The sequence below is a fragment of the Salvelinus fontinalis genome, chromosome 35 (genome assembly GCF_029448725.1).
Source record: "Salvelinus fontinalis isolate EN_2023a chromosome 35, ASM2944872v1, whole genome shotgun sequence".
Lineage (NCBI taxonomy): Eukaryota > Metazoa > Chordata > Actinopteri > Salmoniformes > Salmonidae > Salvelinus > Salvelinus fontinalis.
In genome coordinates, this window is record NC_074699.1 from 17,866,901 (window position 1) to 17,889,289 (window position 22,389).

The 22,389-nt window shown below is 47.6% G+C and overlaps 2 protein-coding genes across 11 annotated transcripts in view; both read right to left on the bottom strand.

Moving 5' to 3' along the window:
* The window catches only part of LOC129834415 (SH2 domain-containing adapter protein F-like), a 121,888-nt gene extending 105,210 nt beyond the window's left edge, over positions 1-16,678 (bottom strand). For 5 of the 8 annotated variants that reach the window (XM_055899371.1, XM_055899370.1, XM_055899373.1 and 2 more), the window contains exon 1: positions 15,992-16,677. In XM_055899371.1, the coding sequence (XP_055755346.1) occupies positions 15,992-16,396 (405 nt within the window). In that variant the 5' untranslated portion in view covers positions 16,397-16,677. Of the gene's footprint in view, positions 1-15,991 lie in introns of all 8 variants that reach the window. The other 3 variants (XM_055899368.1, XM_055899367.1, XM_055899374.1) reach the window with 2 other exon arrangements.
* A 1,589-nt stretch (positions 16,679-18,267) lies between these two features.
* LOC129834417 (G2/mitotic-specific cyclin-B1-like) lies at positions 18,268-22,115 on the bottom strand. Of its 3 annotated transcripts, none has more exons than XM_055899377.1 (10): positions 21,760-22,115; positions 20,964-21,121; positions 20,445-20,536; positions 20,238-20,345; positions 19,849-20,040; positions 19,522-19,680; positions 19,197-19,433; positions 18,833-18,982; positions 18,539-18,649; positions 18,268-18,447 (listed from the first exon to the last, which is right to left on the bottom strand). In XM_055899377.1, the coding sequence occupies exons 2-10, from the start codon at positions 20,983-20,985 to the stop codon at positions 18,334-18,336; spliced, it is 1,185 nt and encodes a 394-aa protein (XP_055755352.1). In that variant the 5' UTR covers positions 20,986-21,121; positions 21,760-22,115; the 3' UTR covers positions 18,268-18,333. The 3 variants fall into 3 exon arrangements, with proteins under 3 accessions (XP_055755352.1, XP_055755350.1, XP_055755351.1); XM_055899375.1 differs by having other exon boundaries at positions 20,445-20,573; positions 20,964-21,110; positions 21,760-22,114; XM_055899376.1 differs by having other exon boundaries at positions 20,445-20,573; positions 21,760-22,114.
* Positions 22,116-22,389: the final 274 nt, after the last annotated feature.

The following is a 22,389-nucleotide window of genomic DNA, read 5'->3' on the forward strand; positions in this document are numbered from 1 at the left end:
AATCACTGCACCAAGCAATTTATATGGTGGCTGAACTAGATTAGGCCTACACCTAGAGACAGAGTAATAAAACAATGTTACATGTCAAACAGTAGTAACTATAGGATATTACGGATGGGAAAACAGCAGGGCAAACTCTCTAACCTTACCCCTAACAAGATCTGTGTCCTACGAAGCCCAGGAGAGACAATAGTGCCCATCCAGTCTATAATGAGAGGTTTGGCTAGACCCCACTGGCAGATACACACACACACACTCCAGCCTCAGCACCTGTCTGTGAGCACAGGTCATAGGTCAGCTCCACTGTGAAGGGCACAGACGTTAAAGAGCTCCACTCTACCTCCCGGATAGTAAATAGAGAAACAGTGCAGCTTAACTTCCCTCTACACTACATCTAAAACACCATGGGATAATGTCTATGCTCTACACACAGAAAACCCAGCATAGGTCAGATATGGCCAACTACGTGGGGAGAGCAGCAGTGTTTGGTGTACTTAGAGTTAAGGTTAAGGGCCGCCCTACTGTTAGCCACCAGTGGGGCAGTTAAAGATACCAGTGCTTCACACAGGCTTTCTGTACGTGCCCTGGATGGAATGAAACCTCAGGGCTCAATTTGGTTCCTTTAAAATCAGTGTCTGACGTTGTGCTCACCAACCAGGGCTTCCCTTACAGGCTCTACTACACTGCGTCATTAAACAAAACAGTGCCATGTGTCCACAGACAACTCTCCTGACTACAGTGGCCAATAACTGCCTGCATACAGGGCCAGGTATTATGTGACCTGTTGGGTTCACATGACCCATGCAGGTTATACAGCTGAAAACCTAGAGAAATACACAGTGGAACAGCTACCGTAACCCTCTTTAGGAAAACAAGAGAAGGGGAATATCTTAATGCAGGGAGCCTAGTGGTTAGAGCGTTGGGCCAGTAACTAAAATGTTGTTAAATATTTTGCTCTGCCCCTGAACAAGGCAGTTAACCCACTATTCCCCGGCAGGCCGTCATTGTAAATAAGAACTTGTTCTTAACTGACTTTCCTAGTTAAATAAAAAAATTATAAAAAAATTGGGGGGGGGGGGTGTAATTCATTAAAACTTTGCCATTGTATTAAATTGGTTAACATGTCATCCCGTCTCAACCAGATGTTTTATTGTGACTTACAACAGATAGGTGCAGTGAAATGTGTTGTTTTACAGGGTTAGCCATAGAAGTACTGGAACAAATAAGGGTTAAGTTCCTGGCTCAAGGGAACATCGACAGATTTTTCACCTTGTGAGCTTGGCTAAGCGAACCAGCGACTTCTTGGTTACTGACACCCGAAGCTCTAACCGCTAAAAGCAGGTGAAGACTCCTCTTAACCCATTGTAAACCTCTAGTCATACACCGTATGCTACTCAGTATTTTGAGAATTAGGTATGCTATGCATCATTCAGCTTTCAAAAACAGTCAATTCATGTCGTTATAAAGTTATATAAACCTCTACAAACAGTCCACATCAGTATCAATGCATAATCTCTTTCCTAACCAGATCAACATTTCACAACTGAGTTTGTCCTCATGTGATTCCTCCATGTGATCCTGTCGTGTAGTCATCTTCCCATGCGGAATGACATCATCCTGGTCGGTTGAGGCGGGGTGTAATTAAAGTTAGCTGTGTTGGCCCAGCACCAGCAGAGCTCTAGGTTCCTTCCTCTTAAAGAACTCTTCCAGGATTCCTGCCTAGGTCATAGGAATTTAGAAAGCATATCCTAACTAACTGATTCCCTGTGCAACTGTTAAGGACAGAATATGATACACCCATAAAACACCACAGAAGGGTATTGTTGTTTGGAGAGAAAAAAAAACATGGCTGCCTAGTCCACCTGGAAATGCATGATCTGTTGCTGGAATACAATAGTGGCGTTGCCAAGGCATCTGGGATACCTTGAACAGTTCAACAAATGGATGGCCCTTTTGGACACTTCAGAAAACAATAACATGATGGATAACTACCCAACAGTCCTCTAACTGGACTACAAGGAGATGCTGCGCCAAAGCAATCATCTTAGACAAGGCTCAGCTGTAATTATGGGGCAGCGTATCCATAGCAACCAACAACTCGTTTTTAAAAAATCAATTATCATAATGTGGAAAGTATTCACTTTCTTGTGAAACATACCCAGTAAACATAACAATAAATGTTTTATTGATAATCTTTTTTTTTTTTTACCCCATTTTCTCCCCAATTTTCGTGGTATCCAATCGCTAGTAATTACTATCTTGTCTCATCGCTACAACTCCCGTACGGACTCGGGAGAGACAAAGGTCGAAAGCCATGCGTCCTCCGAAGCACAACCCAACCAAGCCGCACTGCTTCTTAACACAGCGCATCTCCAACCCGGAAGCCAGCCGTACCAATGTGTCGGAGAAAACACCGTGCACCTGGCCCCCTTGGTTAGCACGCACTGCGCCCAGCCCGCCACAGGAGTCGCTGGAGCGAGATGAGACAAGGATATCCCTACCGGCCAAACCCTTCCTAACCCGGACGACGCTAGGCCAATTGTGCGTCGCCCCACGGACGACGTGAATTATTGATAATCTTTAATGAAAAATCTAAATGTTGTCCCCCACTACGGACCTAACTAGCTTTCAAGTCCACATAGTATCGCTATCTAGGCTCTCTGGTCATCATGAACTCATACTTTTAAAAAAATGGTATAGTTATTTGTGTTCTTAAAACTCTGCCGAGCGTTAAAAGTAAAGGGTCGGCATGTTTTAACTTCTACTGTACTATGTGCCCTCTAGTCTGTTTGACTGGACCATATTCCATGTGTACCAGAAATATCCCTTTAAGAATAAAAGAGAACATTTAACCTCACATGGGTATTACATCTGGAAATTACTTTCCCAGAGAAGACAATTAAGCAGCAATACAACCCCTTTCAGGTTTGACACTTAGAAAGCAATTCCTTTCAGACTTCTTCCTTGGCGATACAGTGTAAGTAAACAGGCGTGTGTTTGTGTGGAGGTGGGAGTGGGAGGAGAAGTGCACTTCCTGTAATGCTCTGACATTCAGCTAAAGCCAGCTATCAGAACCTGTCAGCTTCCATCTGATAGTAAAACAGGTATGAGACTGCTCATACGTCTAGAGACACCCACGCATCACATGATGGATTCTGGTACCCGTCCAGGAGGTCAGATGCCCAGATAGGAGAAATGTCAGACGTAAACACTATCACTCCAAGGACAGAGAGGAGCAGAGTATAAAACAGAACAAAGAGCTAACAGCATTCCCTGAAGAGAGGAATGCCAGAGTCAAGGCTTTAAAGCAAGGCTTTGAGATAGTGAGGGAATGAAGATGAGGAAAGTTCAGAACACCAACCACTGCTAATCTACAGGCCAGTCAAACAGCCTTGATTTACCCACATACACACACAGCTGCTGGAGGGAAAACACACAAATTCAATCAGACCATCAAACATCAAACCAGATTAGAACAGATAGCGAAAGACAAAGGGATGTGCGGTAAAGCCGCAGCATGTTTATTCCATGGGAAATTAAAGAGCGTTGGTTCAAACCCCCACGCGCTGTAGAGACGCTACTCGTAAGCTAATTACACACAACTGTCCCTTCAAGGACTCGGCTAAAGAACACCTGTTTGGCTCACAGCGCCTGCTCCGATTCCATTATCTAAGAGGTGATCGGGGCTGGGGAGAGTAGTGGGGGAGTATGGGCAGCTGAGATGTGATCTGGGGACCGTTGGGGAGGCACGGGCAGCTGAGATGTGATCTGGGCTGGGGAGCGTTGGGGAGGTTCAGGCAGCTGAGATGTGATCTGGGCTGGGGAGCGTTGGGGAGGTTCAGGAAGCTGAGATGTGATCTGGGCTGGGGAGCGTTGGGGAGGTTCAGGCAGCTGAGATGTGATCTGGGCTGGGGAGCGAGATGTGATCTGGGCTGGGGAGCGTTGGGGAGGTTCAGGCAGCTGAGATGTGATCTGGGCCGGGGAGCGTTGGGGAGGTTCAGGAAGTTGAGATGTGATCTGGGCCGGGGAGCGTTGGGGAGGCTCAGGAAGCTGAGATGTGATCTGGGCCGGGGAGAGTTGGGGAGGCTCAGGAAGCTGAGATGTGACCAGGGCTGGGGAGCGTTGGGGAGGCTCAGGCAGCTGAGATGTGATCTGGGCTGGGGAGAGTTGGGGAGGTTCAGGCAGCTGAGATGTGATCTGGGCTGGGGAGAGTTGGGGAGGTTCAGGCAGCTGAGATGTGATCTGGGCTGGGGAGAGTTGGGGAGGTTCAGGCAGCTGAGATGTGATCTGGGCTGGGGAGAGTTGGGGAGGTTCAGGCAGCTGAGATGTGATCTGGGCTGGGGAGAGTTGGGGAGGCTCAGGCAGCTGAGATGTGATCTGGGCCGGGGAGCGTTGGGGAGGTTCAGGAAGCTGAGATGTGATCTGGGCCGGGGAGCGTTGGGGAGGTTCAGGAAGTTGAGATGTGATCTGGGCCGGGGAGCGTTGGGGAGGTTCAGGAAGCTGAGATGTGATCTGGGCCGGGGAGCGTTGGGGAGGTTCAGGAAGCTGAGATGTGATCTGGGCTGGGGAGAGTTGGGGAGGCTCAGGCAGCTGAGATGTGACCAGGGCTGGGGAGCATTGGGGAGGTTCAGGCAGCTGAGATGTGATCTGGGCTGGGGAGAGTTGGGGAGGTTCAGGAAGCTGAGATGTGATCTGGGCTGGGGGGCGTTGGGGAGGTTCAGGCAGCTGAGATGTGATCTGGGCTGGGGAGCGTTGGGGTGGTTCAGGAAGCTGAGATGTGATCTTGGCTGGGGAGCGTTGGGGAGGTTCAGGCAGCTGAGATGTGATCTGGGCTGGGGAGCGAGATGTGATCTGGGCTGGGGAGCGTTGGGGAGGTTCAGGCAGCTGAGATGTGATCTGGGCTGGGGAGAGTTGGGGAGGCTCAGGCAGCTGAGATGTGATCTGGGCTGGGGAGCGTTGGGGAGGTTCAGGAAGCTGAGATGTGATCTGGGCTGGGGAGCGTTGGGGAGGCTCAGGCAGCTGAGATGTGATCTGGGCTGGGGAGCGTTGGGGAGGTTCAGGCAGCTGAGATGTGATCTGGGCTGGGGAGCGTTGGGGAGGTTCAGGCAGCTGAGATGTGATCTGGGCTGGGGAGCGTTGGGGAGGTTCAGGCAGCTGAGATGTGATCTGGGCTGGGGAGCGTTGGGGAGGTTCAGGCAGCTGAGATGTGATCTGGGCTGGGGAGCGTTGGGGAGGTTCAGGCAGCTGAGATGTGATCTGGGCTGGGGAGCGTTGGGGAGGTTCAGGCAGCTGAGATGTGATCTGGGCTGGGGAGCGTTGGGGAGGTTCAGGCAGCTGAGATGTGATCTGGGCTGGGGAGCGTTGGGGAGGTTCAGGCAGCTGAGATGTGATCTGGGCTGGGGAGCGTTGGGGAGGTTCAGGCAGCTGAGATGTGATCTGGGCTGGGGAGCGTTGGGGAGGTTCAGGCAGCTGAGATGTGATCTGGGCTGGGGAGCGTTGGGGAGGTTCAGGCAGCTGAGATGTGATCTGGGCTGGGGAGCGTTGGGGAGGTTCAGGCAGCTGAGATGTGATCTGGGCTGGGGAGCGTTGGGGAGGTTCAGGAAGCTGAGATGTGATCTGGGCTGGGGAGCGTTGGGGAGGTTCAGGCAGCTGAGATGTGATCTGGGCTGGGGGGAGTTGGGGAGGTTCAGGAAGCTGAGATGTGATCTGGGCTGGGGAGCGTTGGGGAGGTTCAGGCAGCTGAGATGTGATCTGGGCTGGGGAGCGTTGGGGAGGTTCAGGCAGCTGAGATGTGATCTGGGCTGGGGAGCGTTGGGGAGGTTCAGGCAGCTGAGATGTGATATGGGCTGGGGAGCGTTGGGGAGGTTCAGGAAGCTGAGATGTGATCTGGGCTGGGGAGCGTTGGGGAGGTTCAGGAAGCTGAGATGTGATCTGGGCTGGGGGGAGTTGGGGAGGTTCAGGAAGCTGAGATGTGATCTGGGCTGGGGAGCGTTGGGGAGGTTCAGGAAGCTGAGATGTGATCTGGGGACCGTTGGGGAGGCTATGGCAGCTGAGATGTGATCTGGGCTGGGGAGCGTTGGGGAGGTTCAGGCAGCTGAGATGTGATCTGGGCTGGGGAGCGTTGGGGAGGTTCAGGAAGCTGAGATGTGATCTGGGCTGGGGAGCGTTGGGGAGGCTCAGGCAGCTGAGATGTGATCTGGGCTGGGGAGCGTTGGGGAGGTTCAGGCAGCTGAGATGTGATCTGGGCTGGGGAGAGTTGGGGAGGCTCAGGCAGCTGAGATGTGATCTGGGCTGGGGAGAGTTGGGGAGGCTCAGGCAGCTGAGATGTGATCTGGGCTGGGGAGCGTTGGGGAGGTTCAGGAAGCTGAGATGTGATCTGGGCTGGGGAGCGTTGGGGAGGTTCAGGCAGCTGAGATGTGATCTGGGCTGGGGAGCGTTGGGGAGGTTCAGGAAGTTGAGATGTGATCTGGGCCGGGGAGAGTTGGGGAGGCTCAGGCAGCTGAGATGTGACCAGGGCTGGGGAGCATTGGGGAGGTTCAGGCAGCTGAGATGTGATCTGGGCTGGGAAGAGTTGGGGAGGTTCAGGAAGCTGAGATGTGATCTGGGCTGGGGAGCGTTGGGGTGGTTCAGGAAGCTGAGATGTGATCTTGGCTGGGGAGCGTTGGGGAGGTTCAGGCAGCTGAGATGTGATCTGGGCTGGGGAGCGAGATGTGATCTGGGCTGGGGAGCGTTGGGGAGGTTCAGGCAGCTGAGATGTGATCTGGGCTGGGGAGCGTTGGGGAGGTTCAGGAAGTTGAGATGTGATCTGGGCCGGGGAGCGTTGGGGAGGTTCAGGAAGCTGAGATGTGATCTGGGCTGGGGAGCGTTGGGGAGGTTCAGGCAGCTGAGATGTGATCTGGGCTGGGGAGCGTGATGTGATCTGGGCTGGGGAGCGTTGGGGAGGTTCAGGAAGCTGAGATGTGATCTGGGCTGGGGAGCATTGGGGAGGTTCAGGCAGCTGAGATGTGATCTGGGCTGAGGAGAGTTGGGGAGGCTCAGGCAGCTGAGATGTGATCTGGGCTGGGGAGCGTTGGGGAGGCTCAGGCAGCTGAGATGTGATCTGGGCTGGGGAGCGTTGGGGAGGCTCAGGCAGCTGAGATGTGATCTGGGCTGGGGAGAGTTGGCGAGGTTCAGGAAGCTGAGATGTGATCTGGGCTGGGGAGCGTTGGGGAGGTTCAGGAAGCTGAGATGTGATCTGGGCTGGGGGGAGTTGGGGAGGTTCAGGAAGCTGAGATGTGATCTGGGCTGGGGAGCGTTGGGGAGGTTCAGGCAGCTGAGATGTGATCTGGGCTGGGGAGAGTTGGGGAGGTTCAGGAAGCTGAGATGTGATCTGGGCTGGGGAGCGTTGGGGAGGTTCAGGAAGCTGAGATGTGATCTGGGGACCGTTGGGGAGGCTATGGCAGCTGAGATGTGATCTGGGCTGGGGAGCGTTGGGGAGGTTCAGGCAGCTGAGATGTGATCTGGGCTGGGGAGAGTTGGGGAGGTTCAGGAAGCTGAGATGTGATCTGGGCTGGGGAGCGTTGGGGAGGCTCAGGCAGCTGAGATGTGATCTGGGCTGGGGAGCGTTGGGGAGGTTCAGGCAGCTGAGATGTGATCTGGGCTGGGGAGAGTTGGGGAGGCTCAGGCAGCTGAGATGTGATCTGGGCTGGGGAGAGTTGGGGAGGCTCAGGCAGCTGAGATGTGATCTGGGCTGGGGAGCGTTGGGGAGGTTCAGGAAGCTGAGATGTGATCTGGGCTGGGGAGCGTTGGGGAGGTTCAGGCAGCTGAGATGTGATCTGGGGAGCGTTGGGGAGGTTCAGGAAGTTGAGATGTGATCTGGGCCGGGGAGAGTTGGGGAGGCTCAGGCAGCTGAGATGTGACCAGGGCTGGGGAGCATTGGGGAGGTTCAGGCAGCTGAGATGTGATCTGGGCTGGGAAGAGTTGGGGAGGTTCAGGAAGCTGAGATGTGATCTGGGCTGGGGAGCGTTGGGGTGGTTCAGGAAGCTGAGATGTGATCTTGGCTGGGGAGCGTTGGGGAGGTTCAGGCAGCTGAGATGTGATCTGGGCTGGGGAGCGAGATGTGATCTGGGCTGGGGAGCGTTGGGGAGGTTCAGGAAGCTGAGATGTGATCTGGGCTGGGGTGCATTGGGGAGGTTCAGGCAGCTGAGATGTGATCTGGGCTGGGGAGAGTTGGGGAGGTTCAGGAAGCTGAGATGTGATCTGGGCTGGGGAGCGTTGGGGAGGCTCAGGCAGCTGAGATGTGATCTGGGCTGGGGGCGTTGGGGAGGTTCAGGCAGCTGAGATGTGATCTGGGCTGGGGAGCATTGGGGAGGTTCAGGCAGCTGAGATGTGATCTGGGCTGGGGAGCGTTGGGGATGTTCAGGAAGCTGAGATGTGATCTGGGCTGGGGAGCGTTGGGGAGGTTCAGGCAGCTGAGATGTGATCTGGGCTGGGGAGCGTTGGGGAGGTTCAGGAAGCTGAGATGTGATCTGGGCTGGGGAGAGTTGGGGAGGTTCAGGAAGCTGAGACGTGATCTGGGCTGGGGAGCGTTGGGGAGGTTCAGGCAGCTGAGATGTGATCTGGGCTGGGGGGAGTTGGGGAGGTTCAGGAAGCTGAGATGTGATCTGGGCTGGGGAGCATTGGGGAGGTTCAGGCAGCTGAGATGTGATCTGGGCTGGGGAGAGTTGGGGAGGTTCAGGAAGCTGAGATGTGATCTGGGCTGGGGAGCGTTGGGGAGTTTCAGGAAGCTGAGATGTGATCTGGGGACCGTTGGGGAGGCTATGGCAGCTGAGATGTGATCTGGGCTGGGGAGCGTTGGGGAGGTTCAGGCAGCTGAGATGTGATCTGGGCTGGGGAGCGTTGGGGAGGTTCAGGAAGCTGAGATGTGATCTGGGCTGGGGAGCGTTGGGGAGGTTCAGGAAGCTGAGATGTGATCTGGGCTGGGGAGCGTTGGGGAGGTTTAGGAAGCTGAGATGTGATCTGGGCTGGGGAGCGTTGGGGAGGTTCAGGAAGCTGAGCTGTGATCTGGGCTGGGCTGGGGAGCGTTGGGGAGGTTCAGGCAGCTGAGATGTGATCTGGGCTGGGGAGAGTTGGGGAGGTTCAGGAAGCTGAGATGTGATCTGGGCTGGGGAGCGTTGGGGAGGTTCAGGCAGCTTAGATGTGATCTGGGCTGGGGAGTGTTGGGGAGGTTCAGGCAGCTGAGATGTGATCTGGGGACCGTTGGGGAGGCTATGGCAGCTGAGATGTGATCTGGGCTGGGGACCGTTGGGGAGGTTCAGGCAGCTGAGATGTGATCTGGGCTGGGGACCGTTGGGGAGGTTCAGGCAGCTGAGATGTGATCTGGGCTGGGGAGCGTTGGGGAGGTTCAGGCAGCTGAGATGTGATCTGGGCTGGGGAGCGTTGGGGAGGTTCAGGAAGCTGAGATGTGATCTGGGCTGGGGAGCGTTGGGGAGGTTCAGGAAGCTGAGATGTGATCTGGGCTGGGGAGCGTTGGGGAGGTTCAGGAAGCTGAGATGTGATCTGGGCTGGGGAGCGTTGGGGAGGTTCAGGCAGCTGAGATGGGATCTGGGCTGGGGAGAGTTGGGGAGGTTCAGGAAGCTGAGATGTGATCTGGGCTGGGGAGCGTTTGGGAGGTTCAGGCAGCTGAGATGTGATCTGGGCTGGGGAGAGTTGGGGAGGTTCAGGCAGCTGAGATGTGATCTGGGCTGGGGAGCGTTGGGGAGGCTCAGGCAGCTGAGATGTGATCTGGGCTGGGGAGCGTTGGGGAGGTTCAGGCAGCTGAGATGTGATCTGGGCTGGGGAGCGTTGGGGAGGTTCAGGAAGTTGAGATGTGATCTGGGCTGGGGGGGGTTGGGGAGGCTCAGGCAGCTGATGCCCACTTGTAGCAGTCATCATTCCAACGTGCTCAAATATACATGTAGAGAAACGCCATGCGTATGCAGGGCAAGACAAAGCATAGAAACTAAAGAATGAGTAAAAATGGGATTTTGAGATGAACAACCGAGATTGACAATTGAATTGCAATAGGTCTCAAGGACAAGAATAAAAAATGTAAACGACAAAACAAATTAAGCCATGGTCTCCCTGGCCACTAATGCAAAACTTGACTTTATGAACCGCTGAGTCAAAGGCTGTTGAAAAGTACATGGAAGTAAAAGGAAATAACCACGCAATAAATCTGTCAAATCTAATGTCTCAGCTGGCTGTGGGACAGCTGCCTTTATTGTGTTTATGATCCTATACTGCATGAATCTACACATAGTGTACGGAAACTGGCTTATGGACTCAGAGGCCCCATTCACTCAACAGCTTCCGTGGGCCATGGTGGGAACTATAACGTGGCTAAAACACTGCTGCATAGGGTCTCAAGGCCAGAGCAACCCTGGTGTCTAGGACAGTTTATGAATTCATAAAGCCACACAGCAATATGTTTAGCAACATGATTTTACAAGGGAGACTTATGCACTATTATTTTTGTTTACACATTTCATAAGCTGTGCCTGGCATCACTTTCATGTGTCCTTGAGAAGTAAGTTAGTGCCGAGTCGAGTAGGCGAGACCATGCCAGGGGGAAGAGCGATAACGAGAGCATTTAATTAGCTGGATAATAACAGATCGTCTCCCTCTACCATGAAGGTCTTGTCGTTATAAAACAGGAAAACACGTAAAAAAATTAACAATCACGCTGGTGCTCTTACCTGTGGCTGGCTCCTACGTGCTCATCGTCATAAAAGAAAGTCCATAGTAGAGCGCATCGGAATGGACATAATGGGGCAGGCCTAAGTCTCATGTAATCACCATACATTGATGAACTAAGGCTTTCACCCCCCACACATACACACAATTTGAACTGAATGAAAAAACTTGAGGGTTGAGATTAGACAAAACACTAGACGGTATAGACTCTGCTATTGGCAGCACAAGCATTAGATAAGCAGTTATATAATTAGCATCCACTAGTCAAGTAATTAAAACATCAATGGTGCTGGGTCTGTAACAAGATAGTGGTGTGGTCCTCTCTTCCTAGCTCTCGCTCCTCCTATAGTCAGCAACACTTCACTCCAGCCAATACAATTGAATAGCCTTTTAAGTTCCTGTATAGTGTCCATAAAGTGATTGTGAGGTCTACTATAGATCATGTTCAGTGGAAGAAATGTAATTAAAATCAGAATCCTAGCATTCTGTGATATGTTGTAGACCTAAACTAAGAATAATACATGCCTTGATATGCCACTACGTTACAAACTGTGAAATATCTTAATAAATAACAGCTCATGTCAGAACAAGGCTGTTTGGAAATGCAGCATTATCATCAGATGACACTGCCTGACACTCAAGGCCTGTCTACACCACCCCTCGTTAAACGGTATGTGTTCTCTGTTCAGATACAATTTTACCAGCTGAAAATCATATGTTCTCACAGTAAGGGTGCAGCAAGGATTTTACACATCTGAAAATCATATGTTCTCACAGTAAGGGTGCAGCAAGGATTTTACACATCTGAAAATCATATGTTCTCACAGTAAGGGTGCAGCAAGGATTTTACACATCTGAAAATCATATGTTCTCACAGTAAGGGTGCAGCAAGGATTTTACACATCTGAAAATCATATGTTCTCACAGTAAGGGTGCAGCAAGGATTTTACACATCTGGGTTGTTAGTAGGGTGCAATTCCACGGTAACAGAGTGATGCTGAGACTCCAATTTTTCACTTTGAAATGTATATCAAACAAAAACCTTTGGTTGCAAAGTTACACAAACCATACAACTCTATGCACAAGGACTACTTTGAACAATTAACAGAACATTTTACAAAAACACATTTACTTGAAGAACAGTGCAGTTAAAGTCTGGTAACAGTGACGCTTTGTTTTGTAATTCCGTTACCAAGAGATGAAGAACAGTCATATCATCAGCTGCAATTTGACAAGGGCAGAGGTTGGTGCTATTATTATAGAAAATACTCACCATCAAAACTGACACAAAATTATGTTGATCGTCTTCAAAAAACTTGTGTAGTACATACAGCGTAATACCTGATAAGCCTAGTTGCTTCTACAGGTAGTTCTACTGGAAAAGGAATAGGCTATTCCACATGTCGTTTCATAACCATCACACTTGGGGTCTCTCACTCTCACTACACCAACGTCAGGGTCTAGACAAAAGATCCTTCTGGAACAGTACATGACAACATTACCTTGGCCTGTCTGTCGGAAAAGCCAGCATGTGTAAGGTTGAAAGCCTGTGTTGCCTAGTGAATAAACTCTCATGGGGACTGTCTGCTCTCTTTATTACTTAGCCCCCCCCCCCCCCCTCCTCCCCCCTCCCCCTCCCTCACATTTCACCACAGTACTAAACAAAAATCCAGTCTTCTGAATCAGAATACCTGTAACTCACATGGATGTGATACAATTTCACCATATCATCATGTTCATGTTTGACAGTGCAACATTTTTAAACCATGTTACAGAACAATCTGCCTGGCTGCCAGCTCCTCCAACATGTGCCCAGTACAAAAAAGGGGGAGACAGAAGCAACAGTATTTTCCTGCTTGAGAATGGCTCCCCTAATTTACAACCAAGATCAAAATAAACTCCAATTAACAGGAGACAGCAGTAATCCGTTTAATTAGCCAACAGCAGTCAGTTGCTGTGAGGAAACAGTCTTCAGTTTCCTGTTATTTTAATTTGGTCAGCTCTGGAACATTATTCATCATAAAATACAAAAAACCCTGCATTGTTGAATGTGATAACAACTGCATACGAGAAACTACTTTCAGAAATGAAGACCATTTGTGAGTACACAAATCACTGTACAATTATTATATGGAGGTTTTTCAAGCTTGCCAATGGCCATGTTCCTTTGCTGTACGACACTGCTTACTGGGAAATGTTATGACCACTAGTTGAACTGAAACAAAAAAGCTCCTATGGAACAGCAGGCAGGCACCATAAACACTGAACAGACCACACCTTACAACAGGAAGTGTGGAGAGAGGAAGTAACCTGTTTAAGGGACTAAGGAATTTCATAAGAGAATTGTAAATGTGCAGCACTACTTTGCATACTTGCATAAGGTTTTGGCTGTGCTCTAACTAAACTACTATGATATTGTCTGACGTAGTAAGGTTGAGTAAACAAACACCTGGCAACAGGTGATTAGTTAGTGCTTCAGAACAGTGAGTAGCAGACTGAGTTATGCAGCATGGGTGTTGGCAATGTTGAGAAATACTTCTGCACTTTTTCTCTCACACACAAACTTGTGCTTTCCTGGGTCCTCCTCCCCTGCCTGCGCTGGAGGGTGAGGCATGTACATTCATAAACAGAATCACACTCTTACTTAACCTCACTGGCATTGAATGTCTCAGGTTTCTTCCAATTAACCAGTGTGTTCCTAAAAAGCAGTAGGCTTCAAGGCACGTGGTGTACACTGACTGACTGCATAAGAATTCTTCCCATCCGTCTCTGGTCCACACATTATGTCTGTTGATGACAGGGACAAGAGTAGACTAGGGTAGAGATGACAGAGTTGTAAAAGTGTAGATTTTGCTTGGTGAGCAGAGTTGAATGAACCTGGTCTGGATTATTTGAAAACGTGCACTTGGGCATCTTCACACAGGCCCAGTTCAAAGGTGAGAAAGAACAGTGAAATATACACTGTGTACTTCTGGCGGTTTCAACGATCCATTCCCTGTTTGAATAAGTCCTCACATGATGGAACATGTACATCTGTACACACTTCCTGGAAGCTGAAAATGCCCCAGTTCTTCTATGGCCTGCATATTCTCCAGACATGTCACCGATTCAGTGTATTTGGGATGCTCTGGATGGACAGCATGTTCCAGTTCCCGTAACTTCGCACTGCTATTGAAGAGTAGGGCAACATTCCACAATCAACAGCCTGATCATCTCCATGCGTTGGAGATAAATTGTGCTGCATGAGGTAAAAATGGTTGTCACACCGGACACTGACAGGTTATGATCCACACCCCTACCTTTTTTTGTGACCAACAGATGCATATCTGTATTCCCAGTCCAGTGAAATCCATAGATTAGGGCCCAATTAATTTATTTCAATTTACGGATTTCCTTACACAAACTGTAACTCAGTAAAATCTTTGAAATTGTTGAATGTTTCGTTCATATTTTTGTTCAGTGTACTTGATGTAGGCTCTTTTGTTTAGGGTAAATAAAATAAATGGTTATAGCCAATTTGTACACCCATTTTAATGGCACTGGAGTGTTTAGTTAAAGGGATTTTATGCCATTGGAATGTTTTTTCATACTGGAAGCAGAGACATTGTAAATAGGAATGTGTTCTTAATTGACTTGCCTAGTAAAATAAAAATGGGATCCACGTGTTCATCTGACTGGGGAAGATGATGATTAAGGGCTTCTTTGCCAACATCCAGAATGATCCCTTCACAGAAAGGTTAGAGTTTAAAATATTGTAATAAACTTCATACTTGAAGACAGCATGCATCTTCCTTTCACCTACCTACATGCAGGCTACTACACTTCTTCATCCAATGTAATCAAATGCTCAGTAAAGATGTTCATGTATTGTGCAGCTGCTGTATGTCAAACTGACCCAGCCATTGATAAACACCTGAAAGAACTACACAGAACAAAAATACATCTAAAAGTGTTGGTCCCATGTTTCATGAGCTGAAATAAAGGATCCCAAAAATTCTGAATACGAACAAAACAGATTTTGTACACAAATGTACTTTATATCCCTTAGTGAGTACTTCTCCTTTGCCAAGACAATCCATCCACCTGACAGGTGTGACTGGTCAAGAACCTGATTAAACGGCATGATCATTACACAGGTGCGACTTGTGCTGTGGACAATAGAAGGGCACTCTAAAATGTGTAGTTTTGTCACAACCCAATGCCACAGATGTCTCAAGTTGAGGGAGTGTGTAATTGCCATTCTGACTGCAGCAATGTCCACCAGAGCGGTTGCCAGAGAATTTAAATGTTCATTTCTTTACCATAAGCCGCATCCAACGTTATTTTAGAGAATCTGGTATGTCCAACCAGTCTCACAACTGAACACCGCATCGTGTGGGTGAGCGGTTTGCTAATGTCAACGTTGTGAACAGAATGCCCTATGGTGGTCGCTGGGGTTATGGTATGGGCAGGCATAAGCAACTGACAACGAACACGATTGCATTTTATCAATGGCAATTTGAATGCACCGAGATAACATGAGGAGATCCTGAGGCCCATTGTTGTGCCATTCATCCACCCACCATCACCTCATGTTTCAGCATGATGATGCACAACCCCATGTCACAAAGAGCTGTACACATAACTGGAAGCGTAAAATACTCATACATGTCACCCATTGAGCACGTTTGGGATGCTCTGGATTGACGTGTATGACAGTGTTTGTGTTCCAGTTCCCGCTAATATCCAGCAACTTCACACAGCCATTGAAGATTGGGACAACAATTAACAGCCTGATCAACTGGAAGGAAATGTGTTGCGCTGCAAATGGTGGTCACACCAGATACTTACTGGTTTTCTGATCAATGCCCCTGTTTTTAAAAATATATCTGTATTCCCAGTCATGTGAAATCCATAGATTAGGGACAAATTAATGTAATTCAATTGACCGATGAACTCAGTAAAATCTTTCATTGTTGCATATCGCACTTATATTTTTGTTCAGTGTAGTCCTGCCGGTTTCAATTACCCATTCCCTGTTTGAGTAAGTCCTCACATGACGGAACATGATCTGATCCACAACTTTCAATGGTAACCAATGCGTTTTGAATAGTGAAAATGTAAATGCCCACATCACATAACTATTGAACCATCTCTTTAAATTAAACCTAGGTGGATAGATTGTAATTTAGACTTGTTCAAAGTTGTGTAGGCTATGATGGAACATAGGCTACAATTTTACTGGTGTTGGATATTGGAGAGGTAGGCTAAAGGCAAAAATAAATGTTAAAAAACGTACCTTTTCTTTATTCTCATTTTCAGGAGGCGGTGACGTGGGAGATTTAACGTTCCCAACAGCAACAGCTTGGGCAACGATACCGCTGCCCGGAGCAGAGTTGCCTTTCTCGATTGTTTCCACCTTTATAAGCCGGTGCTTTGGTGACACATACTTTATGTCCGGCGACCCCCCACAGCCCAGACCCGTTCCAAACGAAATATTTCCTCCCGTGTACGGATCTTCGAAGTCCAGTTCCTTTTGTAGTTTGTAAGCAGCAAGAATGTCCGGCTGTGCGGGGCTTGGATGTTGGTAGCCAGGCGTACCAGTCACAGCGGCGTGACAATGTCTGTAGTCCGGTTTCGGGGGCGCCGGAGGTGGTGCTTTGGTAGTTTTGAATCCTAGGTGTTCCCTGAACCATCTGGCCATGCTGCCAGTGCATTGCTCACAAGTCTATTTAAATATTTCGTTGCACCTTTCCTAACAATAACCTCCTACTCTTTTCCTGAGCGTTGTATTTCTATAGGTCACCTCGACTGGCTTCTGAAATACTTCTACAGCTCCTACTCTGTCGGTGGATACTGCGCTGACCAAGAGAACAGACACATGCACTTTCTGAGCTCCCGCAACTCTGACACTTTCGCTCTGACAGCAGAGTGCTCTTGGCTGTGGCAAGTCCTCTCCGCTACGCAACATGGGAGAGCGCTTTTGCAAGCGCGGGATACGTTTCCCTGTCCTCGTACCTGAGAACATTCACTGCCACCTACCGGACTGATGTTAATTTAGCCTACTAAATGCTTGGTTTTACTTGTAATATCCGTGAGGTCGTGACATTGTCCTTGTTTGTTTCTTAATATGCTGCAGCTGTTGTAGTGGATAACTTAGTCAAAAGCCCGAGCCACTAACATGTGGGATTACAAATGTTTAAAAACGCGTGCAAAACTGCTATTTAGTGGTAGATCTTGGTTGGGTGTTTTGCCCATTTAAAAGCAGAGAAGAAAAATCCATACAGGCAGACCTGATTACTGTAGCATATAATTGTTCCAAAGTGCAAACAGTGAGCATACCAAGAACTCCATACCAGTGCATTCCTACTTCCTGGTCACCTGTGTGACTAGACGTGTGAAAAGTGACAGTGACCCATCATACAGTGCCAACTAGTGTACAAATGAAGTGCAATACAATGACAAACTGTAGACTACAACCACAAGGCCAAACATTTTCCTTCAATGATTAATGTGGATGAGAATCATGTGAAGTACAGGGAGGCTGCCTTCAGTACCATGGGAATTCCTTGTCCCTCTTCATCCCCATTGGATCAAGTGCCCAGGTGCATGCAAGACCAAGGATTGTTCAATACAGTACAGTTGGACTGAAGGGTAAAATGCCCTACCCATGCAAACTGCTTTCATCTAGACTGCCTTCATCTCCAGCTGGCCATTGAAGCCTGATCTGATTGCATTGCAAATTACCAGTGAGGAGAAAGAGGTTAGTGCAAGCACTACAGTCTCGCCACAAATCCATCCACTACAGCAAAGTTTATCTAGACTAGAGCATTGCGCTATGCTCCCAAACAGAGGGGAAATTCTATAATTAATTTAATCTGTAAGAACCAGTATTTAATGAAAACTGAAACTCTTAAACTATCACACTGTTTGGAAATTGCATTGTGTGTACTCGTCTGGAACTGCATCGCTAAAGGATCACTGCCACTACCTCACTTTCCAACCAAGGTGGAGGAATTGAGGAGCAGACTGAAGTATAGGGGCAATTCAGCATTACTTGGAGGACAATGGAATGAATGGAATTGCATCACCACAAAACAGGCAGAGAGATCACTTTCTAAGTCTAAGGTCCCCATCAGAGGGACCTTGAGATCATGTGGTAAACTAATTGACTTTACAATCAGAGAGCAGACAAGTCTCATTTCCTTTAGATAGCGACGCATCACAGCAACAGCCCACATTAGCAGCGTTTTTTTTAATGAAGCAATATTTAATAACTCCACACCCCCAGGCAAGGACCACAATGTGCAGCTAGGAGTTTAACCCTGAAAAGGCCCCTGGGAGAGGCAGCAGCGCCATGCACTGAAGATAGATTTTTGTATTTTTCCCATTTGCTGAAATCTTTCCATACACTTTGAAGGCGGGTGGAGTAATTCCTTTTATCCCATCCGTTTCACTTTGATCACTCATTTTTAGTTAAACACCCCCCATGCATGGGTCTGCTGTGGATGCCAATGTGGTGCTTACCATGACATCACATACATTAATCTTGCTTTTTAAAATCAAGACAAGCCATTGAAACTAAAGATTTATTTAAAACTGGTTTATAAAGTGCTAAAAACATGAGGTAAATCATTTGTGTCAACAGTGAGAGTTGGCCAGTTTGTTAATGTAGGCGTACGCCCTGGTAGATGTCAGCTCTGGGAGACAGCTGACCCTGAGTAGCTTGACGTTTTCATACTTCTGCTTGATTGACTGGAGGAGAAAAAAAGGGTTTCAGTTAAACATTGCCGTGTGGCCCTACAGTACATCGCTGGGCTAGAAGTCATCTAAAGGCTGGGCTCACCAACTGTTTCATACTGCCATCACTCAAGCGCGCCAGCATCTTGGCAATGCATTGCATCACAGGTAGCAGAGAGACCTCTGTGTAGCCTGTGTAGTGCTGTAGGGCTGGGGTCTATGGAGCAAACGTTAAGTATCAATTCAGTGACAACAGAACAGTGTTGAAGTTGACACATATCACTCCGTAACTGTACCTTTATCAGGAATCCTAACCCAAAGAAATCTAATGATTATGGGTTAGAAGTGTCTAGTTTCATACACTTCACATAAGTCAAAATATTCATTGCTCATAACTGACCCATTCATAACCAGCAGAATCATGAAGGATCCTGGATGATAAAGCAAGAGCTGCTGCAGCGGTCAGGGATGGTGGATAGTGAACTGAGGCATAGTCCAGAAGGGTCAGCTCCAGCAGGTATTTAGCCAGCCCATAACCAACAGGCTGAAACTGGAAGATAAATGTACTGGCATGAAATATCATTTGTTTCCATGTGGCTCTGAACCAATGGTCACTTAAATAGCTGGTCAGCAAGTACAATTAAGGAATAAACAAAAAGGTTGTCAGCACAGGAAGTAGGAATGCACAGCATGAAGCAAATTGGGTGAGTTCGATTCAGGAGAGCTAAACAATGTGTATTAGATTTTGAAATTCAAAAACTCACCTTCCCAACCTTGGCGGCTCTCCTTAGAAAGTGAACTGGTGGTGGTCGTCCCAGTTCATAGTTCAAGGCTTTCAGAATGGTAATTTCCATCAAGCGTATCTCAGCACAGGAGTAGATGAAGTCTGCTGTATGGGCAAAGTCCTTCACCACAGGAGGAGCGATTTCCTCGTACTTGGAAGCAATGAGCATCGCAGTGACACCAACCAGTTGCAGAGACTTCTTTGGCACGGGATAGTCCTGAGCAAAAGAGAAAACAATGGATAAAAAAATGAATACATGAAGTCAAACAAATGTATCCGACCATCAGAGGAAAAACAAGCCATACCTGGAGAAAGCGGTCGATGATCCCAACAGTCATGTAGAGGGTCTCCTGGTGCAGTCTGAACTGCTTCTGGACCTGTACCAGCCAGTCAACTAGAATACTCCGCATGCTCCCAGTCACATCACAACCCTCCAGATAACATGGTTTTATAGCCATGGCAACCTGCCACATATTAAGAGAGGGGTATGTGGCAAGACACAGGAGCTTGACTAATAATGGTTAATGTAGTGAAAAAGGGAAACCGGTGTTGCCTCTGACAACCCAAATAAAATCACATGAAATTGATTTAGGCTCAGAACAAACGAGAGATAGTTGAAATTAGTCCAAAACCTCCAGGTTCCTTAGATGAGTGTAAATGTCCTTCACATAGTCACTGCACAGCGAGGAGTCACCAAAGTCTGCAGAGTCCACATCTGGGATGTTGAGCAGGTCATGCGAGAAGGCCTGTGGCACATAGAGCCCCTCGTCCCGAGTGGCCTCTTGGCTCGGAGGCTCCTCAGGGGCAGCTGGAATGGGCTTGGCCTAATGAACAACAAGATATAGAGAAGTGGATGGAATTCTCTGTGAAGCTGAACTACAGACAACAAGTGCACAACATCAATGAAGAGATGACAACTCAGATTTTAGCATATTGGATTAACATGAGACATTTACATAGAGTAGTGATGCATATCTGACTACAGCCAAGCCCGGCTTCAACCTTCTCCTTAAAATCTCACCTGTCTGACCAGATCACAGTTGCCAGCCCCAGTGTTCTCCTTTGAAATAACATGGACTCTTTCAGTGGCGCTCTGCTTATGTTGAGCTGGTTTGATGTGAACAGCCGCCTGTTTCTCAAGAAAATAAACCGCAGATAATTATTCAAACATTGCACCAAAAACTGAACCACAACGTAATTAAAAAGTATTAATTGAAAAAATATTTACATTTGTTTTAATCCCTTTGGCATTGTTCAGTTTGCTTGCTACATTTCCCAAAGGCACCCTGGACCGCAGGCCATATGAGGTGGCAGGTTTTCCTGGTAAGGAAACATTCTCCTCTGACTTGGTCTGGACCTCAATTCAACATTTAAAAGCACATTTGTGAGTTTCAGTCCAACAGTAGCCCATCACTTGGTTTGTTATTAAGTATATTTACAAATATTAAAATAGCAATGTATATTTTGGGTTAAGATGTGGAAGACGAGGCATTCATAATATCCTTCAATACCCAATGGGCATAAATTAAGTGAAATGTCTACTGAACAGAAGGAAATATCCTAGCTCGAGAACGCCATACACAAGGGATAGAAATATCCCAGTGTGCCTTCACAGTAGCCAAATAAGAATGGTTGATTGACTCAAGATGAGACTGCCACATGACAAATTACAACATTCTTGTACCCCAGTAAAACCAATGACAGTTCACTATTAGCCTAACCATAAATATCAAAGCATCAGTCATACCTTTACATTTGGAATTGCACATTTCTCCTGATTGGTAGGATTGGTCACTTTCACAGGCAATTTGGACCTCAAGTTGTAAGGCATTGAGACAACAGGTTTTGCAGTAATAATGGTCTCTTCTGGCCTTGCTTTTCAGGTTAGGGCCACCTAAAACAGATCTATAGGATATTTATCCTTCTTCAGAACATAAAATACGTTGTACCCGCCCCGCCCATCAACAAAGTTGATGGAAACCAATAGGCTAATCACTGACCTGGACTCAGGGGTAAACATAACGATATATAGTAAATCTGTCTACATCCATTTAGTATGATATATTTCATTTGGTATGTATTAAAATTGTGGATGTCCATCTATTTCGTACAATGTTATGTATTTGCAACATGTGTGATGTCACAAATTCCAATTTGTAGGGCTTAACATTAGCTAGGTGGCTAACTAATGTTAGCTAGGCTGAGTTAGATTTAAGGTTAGTTAACATGCTAAGTAGTTGCAAAGTATCTAAATAGCAGTTGCAAAGTTGCCAATTAGCTAAAATGTTAACGTTGTCTGATGAGATTCGAACACGCAACATTTGGGTTGCTAGACATTCCCACACACCCTCCTTACAATTGCATTAAGTAAGCTTGTCTTATGGAGCCATAACAAAATGTAACATAATAATTTGAGTGTCCCGGATATACGTTTACTACGGTACGTCAAGTCTATGGCAGCAATCACTAGTGGCAAACTTTGCACTGGCAGTAGCCTACTACAGCCAAATATGTGTATATATAAATCATTGACAGTAGCTTACCTGCGTTATTCTAGAAGCCACAAGGAACAATAACCCGCAAAAGAACAGAGAGCGCTGTGTTTCAACTTCACTGATATTCAATGACATTTACAGCTGCCATGTAGTGAGTTCACAGCAACAGCTGTGTTCAATGACATTGATTAGAAATGGTAGACTCATGCTGCGTTCGTGTACCCATGTGGGAATTTACCACATACGACTGGGAAGATCCACTTGAACGGCCCTTCAACTGGTAATTACTAGTTGGAAACTCCTCTATAATCCTGATGCCGCGTTTAATTAAGTACTAGTCGGAATGTTCAATTTGCTTACTGGTTGTAGTTATACACGTGCCGTGTTCAACCAGTCAGCAAGTCATAAACTGAGTTTTTCTAGTTCGGACTAGCACATGAACGTGGCATGAGCTCCCACTTCTCCCATATACTGACCTTAATTACCTATTAAGGAAATTACCGCGATAATATAATTTTTGGCAGTTAAATGCAAAAACAAAACATTATTTATAAAAGGCAATCTATTAAAAAATAAATGTTAACACTCATTTATTTACAAGCATGATAGCTGTACTTTTAGTTTTCTGGTTTATGCAGCTGGTTGGCCATTAGCCAATTGGCGTTTCTCAATGAGTTC